At 37.7% G+C, this 26,752-nt stretch overlaps 1 protein-coding gene across 6 annotated transcripts in view; it reads right to left on the reverse strand.

Moving 5' to 3' along the window:
* Window positions 1–26,752, reverse strand: part of Hdac9 (histone deacetylase 9) — an 818,562-nt gene that overhangs the window by 453,725 nt on the left and 338,085 nt on the right. For 4 of the 6 annotated variants that reach the window (XM_028768866.1, XM_028768862.1, XM_028768865.1 and 1 more), the window contains one exon: window positions 6,516–6,578. Coding sequence is in view for 5 of the 6 variants with exons in the window: in XM_028768862.1 (XP_028624695.1) it covers window positions 6,516–6,578 (63 nt within the window). In the remaining variant the exon portion in view is untranslated. Of the gene's footprint in view, window positions 1–6,515; window positions 6,589–6,834; window positions 7,125–26,752 lie in introns of those variants that run through there. The other 2 variants (XM_028768863.1, XM_028768864.1) reach the window with 2 other exon arrangements.

The following is a 26,752-nucleotide window of genomic DNA, read 5'->3' on the forward strand; positions in this document are numbered from 1 at the left end:
AGATTCCCTCCTCTGTCTCTGCAATTTGTCATATATCAAGGCCAGGAGTTGGAAACAGTACTGTGAAATCATGACCTCTGAGTCACCTAGCAGTACAAACATTATGGCACCACCCAGAACACAACCACGGAGTAGAACTGAGTGCAGGGTTTGAATGCAGCTCAGTCCTTGTGACAGCCTAGCCACCAGCTATTTAACTCCTAGTGCATTGTCATTTCCCAGTTTTCATTTACTGGAAGTGGAAAACCAATCAACTTATATATATACTACTAACAATCAAAACGCTGTACATGGAAGTATTAGGAGAAAAAAATGTAAGATCTTATAATCAGTTTACTCCTGTAGGAGATGGTGACTCAGAGAGTGGATACCAGCACCCATGTGTGGTCCTGCCAAAGACTGTAACTCAGTGCTAGAAAGATGAGAGGGCCATTGGGGCTTGCTGACCAACAGCCTACTTCTGGATGTGGTGAGAGAACCTGTCTAAAACAGTTGAGGCATAGATTGATAAGAACAGACTCAGCATCCTCTTCTGGCCTTCATGTGCTCACAGATACATAAACCTGTGCACTCATGTGCATGCACAAAGCACACATACACGACACTCATACCCACACAATACATAAAAGCCTAAATAAATGTAAATGCACAAAAGCAAGAATTGTAACGATATTTCCCCAGATGCAACATCTTTCCTAACTTTCTATCTATGTATGAATTCTTTGAGGGCGTGGATAGATTAAAAAAAGGACACTTGCGTAAAAATAAGATTACCTGATTGGTGTTGTTTGTATCTTAAAAGAATAACCTTGAATGTAACTGAACCTAGCAGATTTAAAAGTGCATTTGAAGAAACTATAAACACACTAAATGCTTGTTCAGTATTATACTATTTCCAAAAGGTTTCCCTAGGGTTAAGTAAACTATCACAAATAATTAGTGTTCGGAAACTTAAAAAAAAATCAAACCAAAATACCACTCCACGTTTCTATTTTAAGCCTCAGTGAGTCTGTCCCTGTTAACAGAAGCGAAGGATGGTAGCGGGTGCTCACAGGTCTCCGTCTCAGCACGGATGGCTTCTCACAATGCTTAGTCCAATTAACGTTATAAAGTGTCCTACGCGGATGAGTTTGCTTTCGTTTTCACAAGCACGATCCATGTTTGCTCAAATCAACTAAACCCACCCCTAACAACACCACTCCTGTGAATTTTCCTAAGTTTTCTCCTTCTGCATGTGAATTCAAGTTCATCTGCTCATTAACTGGGTTCCACTCTTAGTCCATCTCCTTCATATTTGAGGAATTTCCATCATTGGCCAGTTCTCTCCCCATTTTACGAACATCCTGACTGATGGTGACATTGAAGGTTCTTCTCTCGCACAGTTCAAAAGATTGTTCTTTTACACAGCTCCTGCTGTCCTGGAACTCACTGTGTGGACCTGACTGGCCTCAGACTCAACAGAGATCTGCCTGTCTTTCCCTCTGCCTTCCGAATGCTGAGATTAAAGGTATGTGTTGCTTCACCCAGTTTCTTCTCCATCTTGTGGAGACTTTCCTTCCCAAGTGACCTTACATCCTGTGCTTGCTCTTGTGAATCATTGATTTCTTTTATTTTTTTTTTCAAAAAAATTTTTCTTTATTTTTTACCATTCATTATATCTATCTATCTATCTATCTATCTATCTATCTATCTATCTATCTATCATCTATTTATCCATCTATGTGCATTGTATATATCTTCATTATATATAATATATGTAATATTATATATATCCATATATGTATGTATATATATACATCTTCACTTTATATACATTTTTATCTTCATTGACAACTTTGAAACACTAACTTCTGGGACACAAATGACCAGTTTGTTTGCTGCTCTTTGTTATTCCACTGTGTTATCTTTCCTCTATTTATATTAAGCCACTTTCCTTTTTCAAACCTTCCCCCATTTGTCAGTTTCTTGCTATTTCCAATGATAAATTTGGCTCTGCCATGATCATGATTTTGTCATTCTTAGGCGATCCCTTTAATAAACATTCACCTTTTCAGCTCATCCTATAGTTTTACCATGCTCTTCTTTCAGGTATTGTTTTGTGGAGTTTATTTGCTTCCCACGGTATGCTATTTTCTGGGAAGCAATTTTTAGACTATCATTTCTCCAAAAATCTTGAAAGCTTTCTTTTTGGTAAACCCTAAGACTAGCTGGGTGGGAACACCCTGTTCTAAAGCTCAGCTAGGGCATTGCTTATATGCCCATATTTCTCTAGAAGGGCCAGTTTAAGCCCGTTCCCCCATTTTACTAGCCTTATCTTTTTAAATTCCTTCTCCTGCATTTCTGTCATGTGGGAGAAAAGGAACAATGCAACGCAGGAAATCTCACCCAGTCTCCTGTCCAGATCTGGGGATAATAGAGTTCTTAGGAATCTATCAGTAGGCCAGCAACATTCTAATAGTTTTCCATGGTTAGATATGGAAGCATGACACACATAGTTTTCTTTGCACTTAACTGTTTAATGCCTTGTCTGGTGGACTGTGTTTGTTTGTTAGCTTATATCTTTATGAGCCCCACGTCAACAGCCATCAGTAGCGAGGAAGTGTGTCTGCAGGACATCTTTACATTTTCGTCACAAAATTCCAAACTGCCACTTAGAATATATTTTAAAGTCATTTTCTAGAAGTCCTGTAGACATTTTAGTCTTAGCGAATGTATATACTACTAATTACGGCACTTGGGTGGTTCTCAGCCATCGGATACACTCATGTGACCTGTTGCCCACAGACTTACTTATGAAGAGTTTTATATTTAGTCTCATCGAATATTCCAACTGATAATAAGTTTTAAGGTGACAATAACATGAGTTAAAAAAACTGGAAAATAGCAATTACAGGTCAGACAAGAAGTGGTTCTTATTCAATATAAGCCTTCACAGACTACTTCATAATTAGATTCTAGCTTTCAAGTAGATACAATTGACTAATAAATCCAGAATGGTCCATCTCTCTCAGTATGACACACCAAGAGACACTAAATTCTGGAAAGGTAAAGACATATCTTAATAAAAAGCCAGAATTTAGCCTTAAATGTTTTTATCATTAAAAGTAAAAATAAATAATGAATATGGTTTTTCTTTATTTTAATTATATCTAACAGCAATTTGGTATAAACTTGAGGCAATTCCTTCATAACTTGCCCAACACTGAGTGAATATTTCTGCTGTCCAACATGCTAGGCAACAAGCCTGACAACAGAAAACTATGCCTCATTCTGCCTGCTCCTGCTCACGGACTAGAATCAATATTTGTGCAAGGTCCACACAAACCACAAATGTGGAAATGTACCTGGCAAAAAATTATCACTCTTAATGGATTTGAAAATTCAATATTGTGGAACATTTTAAACTAAGACATTAGCAGACCGTGTTATTCCTGTAGACCATCTTTATCCTACCTGATGTCTAGCCTGACCATCATCATTAGGAAAGCATGCAACTCTATATAATGTTTACAATCCAATATAAAGATCTCTGAACAAAAATAATATACTTTAACACACAATACCTAATATAATATCAACAACAGATATTATCTTGACACATTGGTAATCACAATTGTACGATAAAACTAACTTTTAAAAATAATCTCATTAAATATCTAGTGAAGTTTCACAGTTTAAACACGTACTTGTCAGCTTTTTCATCTTTGATTATTATATCATGATATGTTTCACAGAACACACACATGTGAACCTACCCTGATACATAGTCATGAGTCATATAAGCAAATGACCTTGTTCTTATGAAAACAAGATACCCAGGGAAATAGCAAATTTATAAGAAAAATAACAAAACAGAGCTATAGACCAAAAACATATTTCCTCGTGGACAATTTAACTCATCTGGATTGTTCAGCAAGATTGGAGAGCCAGTTCTTCTCTTCGGAAAAAAATATGCCCACATACACTTTACAGATGTGCCTACACATGTGACTCTCATAGGAATGCTGACAGACCAATAGGTGCACATCATCAATCACTATTTGGAGATGAGCAAATCAACTCCACAACTAGTGGGCAGCAGGCTCACCAGCATGTGAGTCTGTGGACAGCATCTCTACCTCCCAGCATCACCACATACACCTGTTCTATCAGCCAGTCACTCTATACTTCTTACTCTGTACTTCAAAACAGGTCAGAAAAAAAGAGGAAAGCAAGATCTGTAACTCAGTCAAGACAAGTGCATCTCTAATTTAATAATGAATCCAGAGGGAAAAAAATAATAATCTGGTGGAGGTCCACCAGAACCAACTATTCAGTCCCTAACTCCATCACTGCAGCTCCAAGATTTCTTCATACAATGGCTGAGGAGATTTAAAACCTGCTCTCTATGGTGCTCAGTTAAAATTAGAAGAGAAACTTCAGGGTGGAATCCAAGGAACATATATCGGCAAATGTATTTGGTGTCTCTGTGATCCAGAACCACAGCCTCAGAAACAAAAATGCACAAAAAAGATTGAGTGAAAGAAATCTAAGGTCATATTTATGAAACAAAATCAAATATCATGAGATATAGAAAGGATTTGATTAAAGTTCTAACTTTTAAAAACAAGTACAATTTAGACCTTCCCTGCTTGCAACAGACAGACTGGGCTGTGTGACAGGCTGGGAAGACATTGACTACCACAATGCTCTTCATTTGCTGGCATAGTATGCTACCTGTGTGTATGTTATCCGTATGCTACATGTATGAAGCTGCAGGTGCTTTGCTAGCAGCCAAGCAATTTGCAGGCTTTGCAGTTTGAAAATCTTGTTATGCTGCATACTAATCTTTCAATGTCAGGTAAATGACAATCTCTACTGGGATTTGAATCAAGTTGGATGGCTATCAAAATCATGGGCAAAATGTAAAGCTTGCTAACACACTTGTGGCTAGCCCAGTGTCAGCTAACAGTTGTTACTTTCGAGACACGGCTGTTTCTATTCTCTAAAAGATAAAACAATTGTACACAAAGACAAAGACCAAAAAGTTATCATGGTACTGTAGAGATAGATAAAATAGTTATTTCTAGCGTTGATATGTCAAAAATGCAATGCTAAGTGTCCAGATCCAGCCCAGACACACCTGCTAGCTTCTTCTCCCTGAGCCCTTGTTAGCTTTCAGTCACAATGATAACAAACTGGATGTTCTAGTATGTTCCATTTTGCCAAACAGACATCACTCATGAATATAATTACTGTGGCATTGGTGTAGAATACAAAATTTTACAAAACTGACATTTCATTATGATTCCATAAAAAGATGGGGTAAACAGAGGATCGGAAAATCATCACACAGAACAGAGCTTTAAAGAAAACTGGCTTTGAACAGGATCCGCAGATGGGAATGTGTACAGGCACCGAAGCCGACTTCATGCCAACCTGTGGAATATTCCTTCCCTACTTAAGTCTACTAAGTAAAAGCTGTTTTATGTGACATTCTTATAGGGGATGTAGGCAGTGATCTACAACTGAGAGGAAGCCCACAGGGGGGAACTCGGAAGCTCCAAAGAAGAACTTTAAACCAACTTAGGTTGCAGCATTCAGAAGATGGCAGAAACAGAGTGATAAGAGCTTTATGAACTGGTTATAGAAAACAAATAACAAACAGCAGTAATTAAAGTACATCAGACTGCCTGGAGAGTGGGAACTTTTAATAGACATAAACCCGTAAAGTGGACAAGCCCCATCGCCCATCAGACGATCTCTGAGAGCTCAAGCATGTGCAGAAAAACTATAAACTAGAATTTGATCCTGTCAGAATTTGACAAAGCATTGAACCTGCTTCTAACACATTTCTTTCTTTGTGTGTGTGTGTGTGTGTGTGTGTGTGTGTGTGTGTGTGTGTCTGCGTGCGTGCACCTGCCTGGCACTGCTAGACTTCCCAAGTGTTTGGAGAGAAATTAAAATAAGCATCTGGTAATAATTCTGTTTCATCTAAAACAAATTCACCCTGAGCTTCAGAGGAAAACGCTACATTCGGAAAAGAATAAAACTACCTGAGAACCCCACAGACACATCCTTCAGAAGGTAGGTCTATAAATAGTCATGCTTGTGTATGCACACTGTAAACATACAGTCATCTGGCTGGCTGAAGCTGCGTTTTAAACCGAAGCCCCAAGCTGAACTTAAAGTCCCACTAGCATGTGTTAACAATCAGTACAGTTCTCCTTTTCTCTACTTGCACAGTAAGGCAAACACCTGACTTTTACTTGTATTAGTGTCCCCTGGCATCAGAAGCAATACTTTGCAATTTCATTCAGAAGCAGCCTTCCCTGAACACACTCAGAATATGCAGGGAAAGGGTAATAGAAGGATCTAAGTTAAACACTTCAATGGCACCAAGAAAAAAAAAAACAAAACATCAACATCAAGCCGAAAAAGCAATTCCTTAAGCAAGCTGCTTTCTTTCATTTCCCTACCAGCCTCCCCTCCAGCCTTCTCAAACATAAACATCCCAGCTTTAAAAGAGACCATACCTGAGCTGATCATACTGTGCATTCTTTGCTGAGCCAAGAGCTGCTCCCGTCCGGCCACTCCATCTGAGGAAACACAGGAGTCAGTCTCGTAAATTGTCTGCAGCATACTCCAGTCACTCTTACTTCAGCTCCATGAAAGATTCATCACTGCTCAGTGCTCTCTGGTCCCAAGAGCTACCCTCACTGGTCCTCCCTCCTCTCCGAGGAGAAACGGCAAGCGGAGGATCAACTTCCACAATAATTTCCTTTCTGCTTAGATGGACATACCCTTTAAAAAAAGACCTGGGCATCCCCCCCCCAAACCCCTCCAATTACCAACCTGTGTGCAAAGCAGAAAGAGCAGAGTGAATGCTATAGCTGGCTGGAGTTTTAGGTTATCCTGGAAACTGAGAGCAGGTGGGCAAAAGGAATGTGCTTCGGGGTTATTTCTTTTTAAGAACAAGTAGAAAAACGTTAAGTCTACCCATGAGGATAAAAAAGAAAGGAAACCATTAAACCAGGCATCTAGCTCCCTGGACTGCTAGGATATCAAGGCGAGATCCTCAGCCTGCAAGTGGCTCCAGAGGGTGTCCTCCTATCTGTCTCTCTCTTCCCTTTCTCAGTCTCTCTCAGCTCAAGTTGGCTAAAGCTAGTGATAATCCATTTGCATATGAATCAACAACAGCATGGCCCACAGGCACAGAAATAGAACAATGGTCGGCCTGAGCCAAAAATAGGTCAAGCATGGCCGAGTGATTGCAGCCTGCATTAATGCATTTAAAAATACCCCACCAAAGCCAGCTGTCCAGCCTCTATCTTTCAAACCATAATTCTCTATTGCAGGGCCTTAAAAGCAATTAACTCTTTCCTCCCTCCACTTGTTTTACATATTGGGTTTTCATACCGGCATCTCACCTCCAAGGAAAGGAAATCAAGAGAAAAGAAGCAGAATCCTAACTCAAGGAGGGAGGATGCACACACATTTCATTTTATTTCTGTAGTATGTGTTTTTGGAAGAGAGAGCAGAGAAGTGCAGAGCTGTATTGGTTCTAAAATAATACTGGAAGCTTTTGCTCATAATGTGGTTTCTGCCTCACCCACGCACAGCAATCCTGGTGTTCTATTTTTGTTGCCTGTTTCTCTGGCTACACTGCAGTTGGCTGTAGGACGAGAAGCTTTTCTGCCTTCTAGTTTCAGCACTGACAGGAGATTTAGTAGAGGTATTTTTTTGGAAAAAACAAGCACACCCCAAAATAAAAACTTTATGAAGGGTTGGATTGGTTCTTTATTGCTGCTGCTGCTGTTGTTGTTGTTGTTGTTGTTGTTTACTTGCTATTTGTCCCTCTCACTGACCTTAATGTGATCTTAGACCATGTATCAATTTTATTGCAGCCAGATCCTACTATACTTAAAACCAAAAACCCAAACTGTGGCTTAGGTCTGCAATATTTTCCTCTGTCTCGGTGCCACAGGCCAGATCCACTTCACCTGTATAATTGTTGATATTTTCTTATAGGTGTGGGATCCGTGAGCATCTGCACCTGCCAGTCAGAAAACCAATCCCTGTGCCCATTCCCCGAGTACAAATGGCCAGGGCCTATTTATACCTTGGATGGTTAAAATATAGACCTCAGTTTAGTATGAATATGTCAATAGATTTAGGCCAACACAGGTTATAGAATTCACCTATAAGGTAAATAGAGCTCAGAACCTCTCTAAACCGTTCTATAGTCTCTGGCATACATTTATAATAACATTTCTCTGCAAGCAAGCAATTCAGCATCCCCAAATGGGACACCAGCAGCTAACCAGTCCCAAGGACATATAGGAAAGTGAAACCCCACATTGTGTGAGTTCTTCCAAGTCTACTCAGCATCAGCATCAGTGACAGGGAAAGAAGAGAGGAAGAGCTCCTGCTGCAAACTGCTTAGACTAAGCAGACAGAAGAGGAAGCTCCCCACAACCAGGCTGTGGGGACCAGGAAAAGCAAAGGGGAATGCACAGAAATCTAGCAAAGAGAAGATGGGACAACAGTAGCTGGATTCTTTTCCTTGTGCAGATTTCTCCTCTTCTGGAAAAGGCATTATTTGAACGGCCAACTCATAAAACTTTTAAAAGCAGTTTTATAAATTCAATTGTATGTAAGCAAAACAACAAAACCTTAATGTTTCTATCACTGGAAAATAAGTTTCATGTTTCTTTCTTTTTAAGTTGATGAATAAAATTCAAGGGATGGAGGCACTGTCCTCTGATAGGGAAAGTCATCTTTGAGTGGTTATCATACACGGCACCTTAGACCTGGTGAAAGGGATTGTTCACATTTGGAATCTGCCTCAGTTTCTTCCACATGAGCTACTCTCCCAACCAGGCCAGCTTCCGTCATATTTTTTTACTTGAGAGATGCAATGTTTCTCCCTTTATTATTGTCTCATTTTCAATATTTATTCTATAATGTTTTTGCACTATAAGACACGTCTCCATTTACTGTTGCATCTCGCACACTCTGCCTAGTGCATTAAGGTCCTGTCAGAAAAGCTTTTAGACAGCCATTCGCAGAGCTTGTAAAATGATTTTTTATTTATAATTTTCTGTAGAGAACTTATAAATAGACAACATCACACATGAGATTAGTCGTATGGTAAGTGTATGCATTTTAATGAACTTTCACACAGTAAGACTAGCCATTCTGAAGCTGTAGAGCTTCACAACGGATCCTGTATTTTCACTGTGAATTATATTTTCATGTGGTCATCCACCACAAAACATAAACAACAACAAAAAAGAAACAACCAATCAACCAAACAAACAAAACCTAAAAAAAAAAGACAATTAAACCTAAAAATCCAATTAATTAGCATTACATCAGTTTTCATTATTCGCTGTTCATGATTTACTGTATAAACCTGTATTTAATCCTTCCTTATCACCTATGGTTTACCTTTTATTCCCTTTTTTTCTAAATGTTATATTTTAACCACATGAATATTTGTTTACATATATACATATCTGCAATAGACTAGACGTACATGAGAGGAAAAATGTTATTTTTCTTTCTGACATTATGTGACCTCAATTAATATCAATTAATACATTTTGAGTCCATCTGCTTTCCTAAAATTGCGTGTTTACTTTTCTTTGGAGATGAGTAGTACGCCATTTTATATCTGTACCAGATTTCATTACCCATTCACTGGCTGACGGGTAGTCAACATCCTAGGCATCAGCAAAATGCAAGTTAAAATTGCTTTGACTCCACCTACTCAAGTCAAGATGCATCTCAGGTAGATGACAATGCTAATGAGCATGCTCAGACAGAGGAAACCTCATACACCTTAGATGGGAATGAAAACTAGTGCTACTGCTGCCACTATGCAAATCAGTCTGGAGACTCCTCAAAAAACTAAAACCAGAGCTATCGTTTGAGCTCCTCCACCACCACACTTGGTATATACCCAGAGGACTACTGGCCAGCCATGCTCACTATGGCATTATTTTGTTATAGGATCATCCCAGAGTCACATCAACACATGAATGGATTCAAAGATAATGGGCATATATGCACAATAGCATTAATTCAGCTATAAAGAATGAAATTACAACACTTTCTGGAAATTATGGGCCTAGATATAAGGATCTTAAATAAATCAAGCCAGACTCAGAAAAATATTTCTGTAGAGTGCTGATTTAAATGTGTGTGTGTGTGTATGTATGTATGTATGTATGTATGTATGAATGTATGTATGTATTTATGTAGGGCATACACATATGCATATGTATATGTAAGACATCAAAATAGAAAGGAAACTGTGAGACAAGAAGACAAAATCTAAACAACCAAGGAGGGGGTGGGGAGAGAGAGAGAGAGAGAGAGAGAGAGAGAGAGAGAGAGAGAGAGAAAGGATACATATTATATATTCTGAATGTCATAAAAGTTGAAGGGGAAAATTGGAAGGAGGAAAGAATACACCGAAGGGTGAAGGGAAGTCAAGAGAGAGATGAGTAAGAGGAAATTACATGTCATGTCTGGCCTCAGTGGGAGAGGATGTACCTAGTTCTGCAGTGACTTGAGGTGCCTGAATGGGTTGTTTCCTTGGGAGGGACCTCCCCATTCTCAGAGGTCCCTGTGAGGGAGAAACTAACAGGAGAGTGGAGGAGCTACAGTCAGGATGTAAAGTGAGTAATAAATAAATTAATGAAGGCAACAATGAGGAAATTATGACACAATGTGTGAAAAATAAACGATGAAATACATTTCTCTGTGAACGAATATTTGCAATACTTACATCGCTTAAAAAAAAAAAAGAAAGAAAACCTACTACCACCAAGCTCCCTGTCCATCAACTACCACTCCTTTCTTTCTTTGTTTTTGTGTCTCTATAATAGAAATATCAGGTCTAAAGAGACTTGTTTATGGCGACCAAGGTGATTAACCATGTATCTCTAGCATTCATGTTCTCCAGTTACCCTGCCTTACCCCTTACCCAAATTATACAAATTCGTTACTTTAGACTTTCAGAATAAAGTGTCAAATGAATTACTGATAAAAGTGAAATAATTGTCTACTTGTTTCAGAGTGTTTTCAACAGAATATACAAAGATTGTGAAAAATATGTAAGACAAATAACACAATCATAATATTGGCATAATAGATGCCTACACATCTTTCGTCACTTCATGCTTAATTACACCCACAGAACACAATTGACAAAAAAGATCCCTAAGCTTTTATAAGCAAAAATAGAACAAAACTCCAGAATAGTAAGTAATTATCCTATTTCTCTGAGGTTCCAGGAAACTGCTGTCCAACATGTCTTCATTTTCAGTGTGTTGCATGTCTCACCTCAAACAGGATGGATTTACTCAACTTCTTTTTTATTAGCATTCCTGTCCTCTATTTAAGTGTTGCAAAAAGATACTGTAGTATGAAATATATTTGGCCCTTCGTATGGCAATTGAAGTTTGTCTAGCAGAAGAAAAATGAGCATCGTAACATTCAACATGGACACTGATTGCCAGCATTTGACATCCAGAAACTCTGGTAAAGAAATGCAACTAAGTTTGTTTATAGCTATTTTTGACACTAGCTTTACAGATCATGTGGGGGAGCACTTACTTTTACAATAATGTTAACTGGCATAAACATCAAAGTTAAAGGTCATTTTTTTTTAAATCTCAATATAATAAATTTAAATCAATTGACTAAGTTCTTTTGAAATCGAATTATTATTATATTTTTAACTTCAGATAGATTAAAATATGGGAGACAATGAGAGGAAAAGTCCAGGTTCTCAAATTAGTTGAAAGTATGTACTGAATCCTATTCTCAAATGTTTTTCAAAAATTATGACAATTATAGAATATTTGACAAAAATGCCTGGGGATAAAAATGATACAGTGTCTTTCCAAAGCTAGCCAAGTACTGAAGACAGTGCTCAGTGGTAGAGCACTGTCTTGTTTGTTTGTTTGATTGATTTTTTCCCTAGCATGCTCAAGTAGCTTGGTTCTATAGCCAGCACTATAAATATGAAGTCAAAGTAACCTATTACTTATGTCCCCTCAGACCTCCTGTTCATTGTGGTCCTTTCTCAAATCTGTCTTTTTTTTTTTTTTTTAATGGTTTGCAAAGGCCAGTACTAACTTTTTTCTTTTTTTTTTTTTTTTTAATTTTTTTATTGGATGTTTTATTTACATTTCATATGTTGTCCCCTTACCCCATCCCCCACCCACCCAGGAACCCCCAATCCCCTCACACCTCCTCCTTCTTCTTTGTGGATGTAACCTCTATCTACCCCCCCACTCCCACCTCCCCACCCTCAAAACTCCCACCCCCTGGGGCGTCCAGCCTTCATGAGGTCAAGGATCTCATCTTCCACCTGTGCCCAGCAGGGCCCTCCACTCTTATATATTCAGCTAAGGCCCTGGATCCCTCCATAAGTGCTCCCAGGCTGGTGGTTTAGACCCTGGGAGCTGTGGTTGGTTGGTATTGTTGCTCTCCTCATGGGGCCACAAATCCTTTCAGCTCCTTCAGTCTTCACTCTAACTCCTCCATTGAGAACCCCATGATCACTTCAATGGCTAGTTGTGAGCATCTGCCTCTGAATATGTCAGACTCTTGAAGACCTCTGAGGAGACATCCATATCAGGCTCTTATCAGCATGCACTTCCTGACTTCCACATCAGCATCTACCTTTGGTGACTGCACATGGGATGGATACTCAGGTGGAAAGGTCTTCAGACGGCCCCTCCTTCAGTTTTTGTCCCTCGCTTTGTCTCCATATTTGCTCCCTTGAGTATTTTGTTGCTCCTTCTAAGAAGGACCGAATCACCCCCACTTGGTCTTCCTTCTTTATGGACTTCATGTGGCCTGTGAGTTGCATCTTGGGCATTTTAAGGTTCTGGGCTAATATCCAATAATCAGTGAGTGAATACCATGTGTGTTCTTTTGTGATTGGCTTACCTCACTCAGTATGATAATTTCTAGTTCCATCCATTTACCTAGGAACCTCTCAAATTCATTGTTTTTAATAGCTGAGTAATACTCCATTGTGTAAATATACCACATTTTTTTAATCCATTCCTCAGTTGAAGGACATCTGGGTTCTTTCCAGCTCCTGGCTATTATAAATAAGGCTGCTATGAACATAGTTGAGCATATGTCCTTATTATATGTTCGAGCACCTTCTGGGTATATGCCAAGGAGTGGTATAGCTGGGTCCTCTGATAATGATAAGTCCATTTTCTAAGGAACCGCCAGACTGTTTTCCAGAGTGATTGTACCATCTTGCAATCCCACCAACAATGGAGGAGTGTTCCTCTTTCTCCACACCCTCGCCAGCATCTACTATCACCTGAGTTTTTAATCTTAGCCATTCTGACTGGTGTGAGATGGAATCTCAGGGTTGTTTTGATTTGCATTTCCCTGACGACTAAGGATGCCGAGCATTTCTTTAGGTGCTTCTCGGCCATTCGAGTTTCTTCTGTTGAAAATTCTTTGTTAAGCTCTATACCCCATTTTTTAATAGGGTAATTTGGTTGCCTGGAGTCTAATTTCTTGAGTTCTTTGTATATATTGGATATTAGCCCTCTATCAGATGAAGGATTGGTAAAGATCTTTTCCCAATTTGTTGGTTGTCGTTTTGTCCTATTGACAGTGTCCTTTGCCTTACAGAAACTTTGCAATTTTATGAAGTCCCATTTGTCAATTCTCGATCTTAGAGCATATGCCATTGGAGTTCTGTTCAGGAACTTTTCCCCTGTGCCCAAGTATTCGAGGCTTTTCCCCACCTTCTCTTCTATTAGTTTCAGTGTATCTGGTTTTATGTGGAGGTCCTTTATCCACTTAGATTTGAGCTTTGTACAAGGGGATAAGAATGGATCAATTTTCATTCTTCTACATGTTGTCCTCCAGTTGAACCAGCACCATTTGTTGAAAATGCTGTCCTTTTTCCACTGGACAGTTTTAGCTCCTTTGTCAAAGATCAAGTGACCATAGGAGTGTGGGTTCATTTCTGGGTCTTCAATTCTATTCCATTAATCTGTCTTACGATGGCTGAAGTTCTCATCCTAAGCAAAGGCAGTCCAATCTCTTTTCTAGAGGCATGGTGATAGAAATGTCAGGCAAGCAGGCTTTTCATTTCACCCCAGAATCAAGCTTTAAAACTCTGTTCCCTAAAACATTAAGTTGTGCTGTATAAGAATCTCATCAATGCCTGGGTGACTTCTGGGTCTGGTATCCTCCCTCTAGGCAGCCATTCACCATTCACCGTCATTTTCCCCCATCGCATCTTCAGATGTCTCACACCGCTGCCACCAACAACAGCACTTTATGCATTCCATTACGAACAATGGGTTTGTGCTCTTGGCTTTCTCAGGAGCAGCATGGAGAGGGAATGGCCTACATAGTTATGTCTGTTTGTGAACTAGCTTACTTATCTGAATTGCCTCTTCCAGAAGAATAGCATCAGTTGTTAGTCAACAAAGAAACAGTCATTTTCATAAACTCCTCCCTGTTGGTAAACCTGGAACCAGCAGCAAGTAGAGAACTTAGGAAACCTCATCTGCGATAAAATTATAGAGAGACTGTTTCATACAAAATCATTTTTAAAGAATCACTGGGTCTTGATTTGATATCCCCCACATACTTTCTTTCAAAATAGAGTGTACTGAGTTATGACTTAGTCTGGTATTAGGAGTTAGAGCAGACTGAGCTATGACTTCATCTGGTTTTAGGGATTTTACAGAGGGTCAGGATCAACTTGCTGGAAAAGCAACTTATTGCATAGAGAAAAAAATGTATCTTTTCAGTAGCTTTTCAACTGATTCTGAAGCTCAATAAAGCATGAGACCCAGGAGATTTGATCTTCTTCCCAAAACAGTAATTACATTGCTAAAAATATAGATGGATAAAATATCTTTTTATTACAATACCAAATTAGTGAGTATTATTACAAAATATTTTTTAAATGAAAATAATTAAAATAGCTCAGACGTTAGGAAGCAGTGTCACTAATATTCAACATGGAAAGGCTAGGAAGAAAGCTCAGAAATGGCTTTTTGTTGCTGGAACATGAGGCCAGAACTCCCCACTTCAGGTGAGGAGCACCTGAGCAATCCTCACTTCAGGTGAGGAACACGTGAGCACTAGTCTTCCTGAGGAGCACCTTGTGCTTCTGAATTATATTTTCTGAGTGTTTTCCAGTTGCACATGTGTGGCTGTATTCAGCTTTAAATGTCTAACACAGGAGGCTAAATCTATATGGCCATGCAAGGCCTGGAACTAATAGGTCAAGTAAAACTCGTCTATTCAGATACTGACTAATCATAGATCTACACGGGAATAATAGCCTGTACTTCCACAGAACTTTCAGTTTTAGAAGGAAGAACTACAGTTATTAATATAGTTTAATTTTTAAAAACATGATATTTTTCCCAAACATGGTGACACACAATCTGTAATTACAGCACTTAGGATACAGAGGGTGAAAGATCACCAATTGTTGAGGCTAGCCCAGTATTTGTAGAAAATAATGATTCCAGGCTAGCCTGCCTTAAAACAAAATAATAAATAAATAAATAAATAAATAAATAAATAAACAAACAAAAATCCTTTTGATCTCATTTCAATTTTCAGTTAATTTTAATACAATGGATTCTTAAAATGAAACCTTGAAGGGTTATGGAAATTGTAGAAAATCATATAATACCAAACTGACGGGTATTCAATAAGAGACAGTTATTACTGGAATAGTGCCACAAATGTTCTTCTAAGCAATTCATATTCAAGGTATTAAATTATTTGAAAAGCTATTATCAGTCTATCTTTCCTAACACACTACAGAGATTCTTAAAGAAAGCTGTAGAGTTGATTCAGTACTTAAGTGTTCAATTGTGGATATTAACCCTCACCGACAAGCTTGCAAAGATTGTCTATTTTACTTCCTGCTGCATGACTAGATTTGAGCACCATGTTTGCATACAGCTCTCTACCCAAGAAATAATGCTGCAACGAATAAATGATGGCTGATCTGGATTAATCCCCCTATTATACAACTTACAATATTTCATTGCTATACATTTTGCCATAGTACCTTACTAAAATATCAATTTAGCAATAAATAAATCATAATCAAAATCTAAACCCATGGCTATATGTCATTAGAGTAATTATAATAGCATTAATTCAGTTCATGGTTATCATGCTTTCCCAAGATTCATTTTTTCCTTGACTTACTATCATCCATAAAATATTAGAAATGTCCCTATGAGATAATCTACGAGATCTACTAAAACTTGAGTGAACAAAGTAATACCATGTCCTTATTGTGAGGCATTTGAAAGATATCAACACTAAGACAGTAACATAAAATGCATCTGTGGCTCCCAGCTCACAACATTGGATTATAACAATGTAACAACTCTCTCAATGATAGAGACGTATAGAAAACTCTTGTCACCAATTGCATCAGTTAGTACGACATGAATCTGTTATTCTCTTGCCTCTGTAGTAGCACACCACCATGTCTGGCTAATGTACTGTACTCTAATTGGTGAACTCTACTGAATCTATCGTATCTCAAGATTCTGAGAGAAAAGATTTACAGCCTTTCCTCCTTTCAACGAGAGGGTACATAAACACAATTGTTTGTATCATTTGACTCTAAAATAACCATCGCACATGAGAACACTAAGCTAGTTAACACCATTTTCTATTAATGCTTTGTGATAGATTGCATATGCTCGGCCCAGGGAGTGGCACAATTGGAAGTTGTGGCTCTGTTGGAGTAGGTGTGTCACTGTGGGTGTGGGTTATAAGACTCTCATCTTAGCTGCCTGGAAGTCAGTATTCTACTAGCAGCCTTTAGATGAAGGTATGGAACTCTCAGCTCCTCCAGCACTATACCTGCCTGGATGCTTCCATGCCCTCACCTTGATGATAATGGACTGAACCTCTAAACCTGTAAGCCAGCCCCAATTAAATGTCCTTTATAAGACTTGCCTTGGTCATGGTGTCTGTTCACAGCAGTAAAACCCTAACTAAGACGTGCTTGAACTAATATGTCAGTACATATCAGCCAGGATACATCGTTGATGTTTTACATGGGTAATGGTTAGCTTTAATTGCAAACCTGATACCATCCAGAATCACCTGGGAAGAGTTACAGTGAGGAACTGTATAAATGTAGTTGACACGCAGACATGCCTGTAAAGGATCTTTTAGTGGGGATGACTGAGTTGACAGAGTCCATCATGAATGTGGGCAGCACAAGTTTGTGGGCTCGACCCATAAAGTGTATGAGAATAGTGACGAGCCAAGCAGAAGCATGCATGCATGCATGCATTTATTTCTCTGCTGTGAACTGTGGCCATGACTAGCTGCTTCAAGTTCCTGCTGCCTTGACTTTCCTACAATGATGTGCCGTAACCTGGAATTATGAGCTAAAATAAGCTTTCATCCCTAAGTTGCTTTCATCAGTGTTGGATCACAGGTGCTGGAAACAGAAAGCCCCTTTCGAATAAATGAGCATCTCTAAGGAACAGCATCTACTTTGAAATACGAAATAGTGTGAATGAGCCAGTTCATGTTGTCTGAACTCCAGATGAACAATGGAGTTATGACATCATAAACACTCAATAGGAATCCTGGTTTTAACACAGACAGGGTTATGAAAATAAAAATTCTATAAATCTATTCAAGTATCATTTACATTCTGATTGTCACTTGTTGATATGCATTAAAAGCGTGATTAATCCTACAAAATAAGTCTTCCCCTAATGTATCTATGCTTGTATGTTTGTTTGTTTTGTTGTTGTAGGTTTTTTTTTCAAAGAATTAGTTTGTCATTCTGGGCTTTCTCATACAATATATACTTTTTACTAATAGTTTTTGAGATTATAATATAATAATATTTCTTCCTTCCCTAACCTCTCTCCAATCCCGCCTATCCAGCCCTCCCTGTTCTCTTTTAGGTTCATGGCCTCTTTTTTTCAACTGGTATTATATGCATATATGTAGTAGCTATGTTTTTAATGCTTACCAGCTTAGAAAACTAATTCAATCATGTATAGAATCCAGAGAAGTGCTAGGGTTGAGAACTGTGATCACTCTTCCTTGCAGCCAATTCAAGGATAGCAGTTATCACAAATGCAATCCACAGCTTTCGTATCATTGCTTGCCATGAAAGACAAGTTACTATTTGTCTCCTCACACCACAACCTATCATCAAATTATACTGAGAGAGTTCTAGAGTGCTTACCTCTAAAAACAGCAGTATTTTATAGTTATGATTAAATTAGAACTTAAGAATCTAACTCAGTTTTGTGCCAACTACCAAATTTAAGAAAGAGGAAGGATCTAGAACATATTTTATGTACTTTTGACAGATTAAAATGTAACAGCAATGGCCCATAAAGTATAAGTATGGACAATTGGCCATATCACTAAGTGCTAATGAACCGTGGGTATGAAGTTTTGTAGAACAGAGACAAATGACTTCAAATATCATTCATGTTCAGACCACAGTGTGACTTGACAGTAAGGTCCACTTCTTTTCAAATGATGTACATAAGCTACAGTATGTTGGCATTCCTTGTGCCAATTCTTCATTCTTTAGACACATTGCTATTATAATCCATGATCTTCTTCCACAGTTTTCCTATTTGGTGAACACTTTATGTTCATAGTAATCAATTTATGTTTATATTTACTCAGTAAATGATTCTCGGCATACTTATAGATGATTTCTCCATTTCTCCATCCTGCTGAAAAACTTCTCTTCCACTTGATGAACTTCAAAAATGAGACCATATCTTGACAGTTGTCGATCTTCTCAACCGCAATGGCTTCTAGCACATGAATGATCATGAAGGGACATACCCTAACTCACTGTCCAACTGTGACAAAATGAGAGATTCTGGGTGGTTCAGTTGCCTATGATTCTGCACAGGTCATCAACAAGATGAGAATAATTACATTCATTGGTGTACCTCTTATGCATTGCTTAGAGAACAATATTCACTCAGCACATGTGAGGCCCAGCACTTTCTGCATCTCCTATTTCTACCCCACCTTAGGTAACTCCTCCCCTAATTTTACCTCAGATGTGGTTTTTACCTTCTTTGAAAAGTACATGGTCTATACTAACCCCACCTCTACCTGACCATCAATATGATAGTTCCATCACATATAATGCTTTTCAGAACAGACTGGCAGAGGAATATAAACTCTATAAAACAATGGTTTTCTCAGAAAGATATCTTATTATTTAAGAACTTCTATTATTTAAAATACTTACATTTCTATATTGAAACTCCTTTTTAAAATGGGATTTTTGGAAGAATTCTCCCTGTGTTCTTAGGTCTCTGTGGCAAGCGAGATCGGCTTCGTTTCTGTTCTTCTAGGGGACACACTGATGTGGTTCGTCTAACACCACAAAAGCTATGATGAAACAGTTTTCGAACTTAGAATCTCCTTGATTTTTCTGGTTTAAAGAAACCCTACTTGGCCAAAGCGTTTTCAAAGAGAGGATATGGGCTCATGTATCTTCTAGATCACAAGGATATATATTCTGAAAACTGTAGGAACCTTAGCTTTAGAGATTAATGTAAAGTCGATTCATGAGAACCACTTTATTTCCTTTTAATTTTTTTCCATTTTTTTTCTGTTCTGTTTGAGATGATAATTATATCACCCTTTCCATTTCCTCTCTCCAAATACTCCCATAAGCCCCTTTTTGATCTCTTTCAAATTCATGGCCTTTTATGTATATACAAATATTTCTAAATAGAAACTGCTCAGTTTGTATGATATTATTTCTATGTATGTTTTTAAGCCTGAGTGTTTGGTATTGGACTAGCCCTGCTCTCAGCATTCCTTAGTTGCCTGTAGTTCTTTTCGTAGGGTTAAGGACTTGTGGACTTTCCCCCTTCCACTTTGACAGTCACATAATTATTCAATCTATGCCATGAGTTGTGGGAGAAGTACACTTTTATCTGAGTTATGCTTGTTATCTCAGTAAATTACTTTTGAGAGGTACAACCGGAACGAACTCCTCAACATTTCTGAGAAATAATTCTGTCATCTCATAAATGATAGTTAATATTTGTTATGCGGTATAGCATTGATATTTAGAAATGCTATGAAATCCTTGATTGTGACAAGTATACGGTAGTCCACAATGCACCGCTGTGTTTATTTTTTAATAGTATTAATACACAAATTAAGAACTGCATAGCTGAGGATGGAGAGGTGCCTCAGTGCTTATGAGCATGGACTGCTCTTTCAGAGGAACTGAGTTCTGGTCCCCAGCACCCATGTCAGGCAGCTCACAATTGCCTGTAACTCAGGCTGCAGGACAACCAATGCTCTACCCTTTGAGAACACCTGCCCTCCATATACATACCATCCTCACACACACAATTAAAAACATAAGCTTAAAAACATAAGCTTAAGCATTCAGTGTGACTGGGGTCCTTACACGAGGTAAGTCCTACTTTTAAAGGTCAGCTTGGAGCACCACAGAGCAGTGTCTGAAGATCACCAATTTCACTACTTTCCTATAGGAAAATAAACACAAAGTATAGAGAGTGTGGTGGTCTTCCAATGTTTGCATTACTCCCAGGCTGCTGAGCAAACTCTGGGTACATAGCAATGTGCTACACCTACCTATAGAAGAGGCTGTGGGCTACACTATCTTTGTAATGTCAACATGATATCTGAATGAGCAAGACAGACTGATAGCCATACCAACATGGAATAGAACTTCCACAGGAGACACTAAAGTACACCTGTGTTTGCCACTTAATCACAACCTAGGAAAATCTCAGTAGATGATGTGCTCCCCCAGGTAATATATGTTTTATCCCAGAGAGCAGGGACACAATTTAAAAGTCAGTATGCTAACATTAGCCATTTTGCACGACGTTGTAATGATTTGTAAGGAAGTAGAGACTGTCTTTTTCTTTGATCCACACCTACAGGGGAGTCACAGCAGTGCCCTTTTAAGGAGAAGGGCACAGACTTAGAGGGAGGTGCTGTTTATTTTGTACTTTCTTTAAAATATGTTTTTATTTTATTGAGAATTTCATATAGTAGAACTATAGTTATTTCATTTTTTTACCCTTCTCTCTCCCCATTCCAACTCCTCTTGTATACCCCAAATCCCCCTCAATTCATGACCTCCCATTTACCTATTGTTTTACACACACAAACACACAGTGACACACACAAACATATACATACATAAACACACACACACACACACACACACCTTACTGAATCCTTTTATGTTGTTCTTACACACATACATTTAGAGTTGACCACTGGGACTGAATGACCCATGAAGGAGCTTGTCTCTAGAGAATTTTTTTTTTCTCTTACAGCAGTCATTCATTGTCTACATCTCTTCACCTATGGGTGGGATTTCTGACCCCACTCCTGCATGTTATAAGTTATCATAGGTATGGCTTCTCTGCTGAGTCTAGAAGACACTCTAAAACAGCAAATATCCTGGCCCTCTGCTTCCTGCACAATCCCCTTTCATGATTTTACCTGGCTCTTAGGAATTGGGGTTGCATTGCAGATGTATGTGTTGGGGCTGAGCACCCCATGGTCAGCTGTTCTTGCATTTTGACCAGCTGTGGTTCTCTGTAATAGTCTCCATCTGTTTCAAAATGCTTCTTTAATGAGGGAGAGATAAAATATTTATCCTTATACTCACAGATAAATGTAGCTCTCATTCCCTCATCAAGTTTAATTATTTTCAATTTCAAATCTTAGCTAGACTAAAATTTACTACTTGTTCACAATTTAAATTATACCTGTTGGTGTATTGGCTTGAGAAGCCTCAATCCTAGACAAAACTAACAACAACAAAAAACAAAAATGAAATAATTAAGATTTAAATGCTAACTGTTTGGGAATTTACAATCCTACAAACCTAAATAAATGCCATCACATTTATAAACCAGAAAAAAAAAACCCACTGGTCAAAAACAACATTCAAAAACCACAGAGACTTGTTTTCATTCAAATATCAATTTGACTAAAAGTAAGAGTGATCATATACCCAGCATTATATGAAGGCAATTAAATTTTAAATCAATATGTATGCTGAGAAATGAGAACTCATTAAGGCCTTCAGAGATCCAATAATGGCTCAGTTTTGTTTTTCACAGTCTAATACTGTGAATATAACCATATTACCAAATAAAACAAGATAACCATTAATATGCTGGGAAAACTGAATACTCATTTATCTATATTCAAATCAATCATGAGTCATTATAACATTTCAAAAAAGAAAGTCATGAAATAAGACATATTGGTCTCCAGACATTCAAATGTATAGGATTCAAATCAGTTAACTGGAAGAAGAAAGATTAAGTCCATATTCAAATCCTTGAAGCTGTGCCACTAATATAAATATATAGGCAGCCATTATACTTGAATTTCAGAAAACAAAACTCTGATGTCTTTCAGCCTTCATAAAGTTAGCAATGTGAAATATGTTTCAGAGGATTTGAGCTCTAAAGGCAGAGTCTACTTGACTTATTAAAAATATTTATAGTTCTATTTTTTCCTGTGTCCTAGATATTGCTATGTGTATCCAGAAGTGATTTTAAATTTTCTAGAGGCAAATTACTTCATATGGGAAGAGTTATAGAAGCAGCGACTTCGACATAGTAGCTATTCACAGGTCCAGGCTGTGATCACACCAACAATGATGTAGGAGACTCAGTCATAAGTGACCATCAAAACTCACCCACTCCTATTGCTTTAGTAGCACTGCAGCATAATACATTACTCATATATTTGTGTTGGTGATATAGAATATAGAGTATTTGATAATGTTATCTATACATTCAGTGTGAATGTATATTGTGTGTATAGTCTACACCAACTCCTGGTAATATAAGAGGCCTTCACAGTTACTCGGGGCTCACTCACTGACTGGTCCTTAACATACATTTGGGCAAATGTCCCATACAGATATCATGAGGTGGTGTGACTCTTCTCAGGACAAACTCTAATCTTCAAACCATACAAGGGAAAAAAATACAAGAGAACAGACAACATATTTACGGTGAGGTGGGAATTAAGGATTCAGATAAAATTCATTATTTGTCATGTATCACTTTCCCTCTAACTATGCTGAAATATAAACCATCTCATGGCTTATTAACTCACATTAAATTAAATTTGTCACCGTTTCTCCAGGTACTTGAGTTCAAAAGAAAACTCTAGGAACTGTATTAGGCACTGAGGGACACATTTAGGCCGTAGGAGACCAAGGCTCTGCTCTTCAAAGTAAACCAAGTGTATCACTTATGGAACTTCTCCACACTATTTAATAGGTTACTGTCATTAAAATATGTTTTGTGTCCCCAAAGTAATATCTAAGTGACTCAAGTCAATCAGTTAAAGTTTCTGAGCACCATGAAGGAAAGAATAGGCCTATAGAATAAATGTAGGTGGCTAAAATAATTATATTCCAGTCAAAATTCATAGGTGGTTAAACCTATACCTCAGATAACAGTTTCAGAGGACCATAAGATAACTTATACACTGTTCAAAATCTATATTTCTTCATAACCTTACCAGTGTCACCACTTCGATAATCATATGACAGTAGCATTATTAATACTTACTTAGAGAAATTATTAGTAATGTTACTTAGAGAAATAGGTTACTTTTCCTCATTCCCAACCTACTACATACACTCAATGCAAAAACCACAGTCAGTGGTTGAGCTTGGCCAAAGGCTCTATGGTGGATTCATGTGCTATGCAGTAAGAGTACACTGGGAGCTGAAATGACACTCAGGGAAGTTGGCTCTGCAGCAGGGTGGCTGCATCTCATGTGGTCTTAAAGGATGAGCCTCAGCATGAGCTCATGGCTCAAGCTGGCTGGCAGGTGCATTTCTGTGAGAAATTCCTGGGTGAAGGTGCCGGGTTATGGTGTATTAAATGTATACTAACTAGCTCTGGATGGCACTGTGGTAACACCATGAAGGGGCTCTCTTTTCCCATTCTTACTGAAGGCTGTGTCTGTATTTTTAACCTTTTGTTTTTCAGAACATATAAACTGACATTAATTTATCCAACTTATGTTTCCTATTTAGAGACAGCAGTTGATCTTACATTTTATTCCAGAGCACATATTGTAGCAAATCGCACTGAGTTTCTAAAAACTTCCTTTGTTACCTTTCCTTCTTTCCCAGCTACGACAAATGGCAGATATTCAACTTAGTTCACCATACCATTAAACTCTCCCTCCAGGTCCACCTAATAAATGTCTGTCTTTCAGACCAGACAACTCATCTTTCTCAAAAAGTGCCCAGTACATCAGGAGTTCATGGGTAAAAGTTAGAGAAAGTTGGAGACTCCTCCTTGGGATCAGGTTGTCTGGATTGTCCATCCTGTTGACTCAGATTACATATGGATTTCTACCTCTTACATGTTAAAGAGAAGACAGTGTCTGACAGGAAGAAACCAAGGATGTGGCCTCAGCTCTGATGATAAGGCACCCAACTGTTTCACCTGCAAAGTCACCTTTCAGTTTGGCTGCAAAAATCATTAATACTTACATTGCTGTAATAACATAAAATGCCTAAAGCAAACTCTTTGTTACTTAGTACTTGATCAAGAAATACAGATTCTCATTGCCTTGTAGTGTGTTTCTTCCTGCAAACCCTATCATAAATTGAAAACATTGCAAGTGGAAAGTGCATTTACTTATCCTAATCTATTGAACTTATGCTACACACACTGTGGAACATTGTCTGATACTTTAGTATTCACATAGCTGACTGGGAGCTGTAAATCTGAGGAAGTGAAAGTATCTTCTACATATTGCTAGTACAGAAAAGGACAAATATTCAACATTCAAAGTACACTTTCTATTAAACACATACTATTTTCATGCTGTCATGAAGTAAAATCATAAGTCACATTGTCATGTGTTGAGAACTGTCTACAGTAGCTACTTAACCAGCATGGTTGAGACTTATATTCATATCAATTTGCTTTTATTTCAGGTAAAATCATAAAATGTTAGCTGACAATAAAGTGAAAATAGCCAGGAGGAAAAAGCATGTTGCATGAAATAAGCAATCTTCCAAGTAAGAAATCAGAGATGAATTCATAAAAAATAGAAATCTAAAACTAGCAGATTTTTATCTCTTGAAGCCTTGCATCTACTCTAAGATAACTGAATGTTGGCACTTAATGTCCTACCTTCATAATTCAATGCTATATAACAATAAGAATGTAATACAATTATACTACTAGTAAAGATACTGAGAGATTATTAAATGGACACTCCTATTTAAAAAAGTCAAAAGGAAAGAAAATATTAAAAATTTGTTTATTGATACACAATAGATAAATACTGAATACTGCCATCTTCCTTTCCTCAACCACCAAAAAATCAAAAATTTTGCAAAGAACATGAAATTGCCAAGAAATGTCAAAGCAATTTTGAAGCACAAGATGAGACCATATATTTTATCAGATTTCAGGAGTTTGTGATGAAATTATAATAGACACAGAGAAGGTCTGTGACCCAAACAGAAACACATACGTAAGAAGGCAGGGTAGACCAACAAAAGTTGGGCAAACATACCTATGGACTCTTCACATAACAGAACTATTACAATAGACTGTGAGGCTCATTATGAAGGATGGTATGATGATGGGTTCTATATACAACCCATTGTTTAGTGTCAAACTACATATATAGTCAAAATATCAATTTGAATATGGATTAAACAACAATATCCAAAGAACAACTTTTAAAAGTTTTAGTGAGGAAAGTAGAGAGAAATATACTTACCCTTTCAGACAGTTTTAAATCATAGGAGCACAATTTATCAGAGAATAGATTGGTAATGCTGGCATAAGCATACAATTTTATATAAAGACATCTTTGAATAGAAAAACTAACTAATGACAAATTAGGAGGAAATGTTTATAACACATTTATTCAATCAAAAATTAACATTCAAAATACATATTAATAATGTTAGCAAATCCATTTATTCTATCAATAATTACCATTAAGAATGCATATTAATAGTAATACTTGCAAGGTATACAAGATAAGATATAGTCTAATAACTAAGTGGTCAAAATGTCTAATTGTGTACTAGCAAACTGTGGTATCCACATCACCCTTCAAATAGGTTCAGGCAAACTAGTCATTAAGAAACAAAGGAATTCAGCTAAAATGAGATACTGTTTTATATGTATAGGGAAGTAAAGTTGAAAGTAATGATAAGGTACCAAGTATTTGTAAAAATGTTGCCTGATAAGGTCTTTTATAAGTTTTATACAAATGCAGGCTCTTCTCAAGAAATTTCCATTTGAAGTGGCATTTGAAAAAAAAAAAACATTTTGCATGTTTTAAGCCAGCTAAATAGTCTGCATAAAATCCTAAACTGAGTCCTGGCTAACCTCACCTTCCTCTTTTCTTTTTGGCTTAATTTAAACTAAACGTATTCTTTTCAAGAGTTTCTCATTGTGATTCCGCTACCGACAATGAAAAATTACTATGGAACTGGAAATAAAAGTTGACTTTAAAATTAAGTAATGTAACATAAAAGGAAGGCACTAATGAGCACCCCATCATCTCCATAATGCCGCACAGAATTAGTAAATGCACAAATTGCACTTAAAAGCACAGTTTCTTTTCTAAAGATGATTATTGCTTTAAGAAATGCTTTGTGTCTGTTTATAGCCCTCAGGCAATTAAAGTGTGGACT

This window comes from Grammomys surdaster, unplaced genomic scaffold (assembly GCF_004785775.1).
Source record: "Grammomys surdaster isolate TR1022 unplaced genomic scaffold, NIH_TR_1.0 188, whole genome shotgun sequence".
Classification (NCBI taxonomy): Eukaryota; Metazoa; Chordata; class Mammalia; order Rodentia; family Muridae; genus Grammomys; species Grammomys surdaster.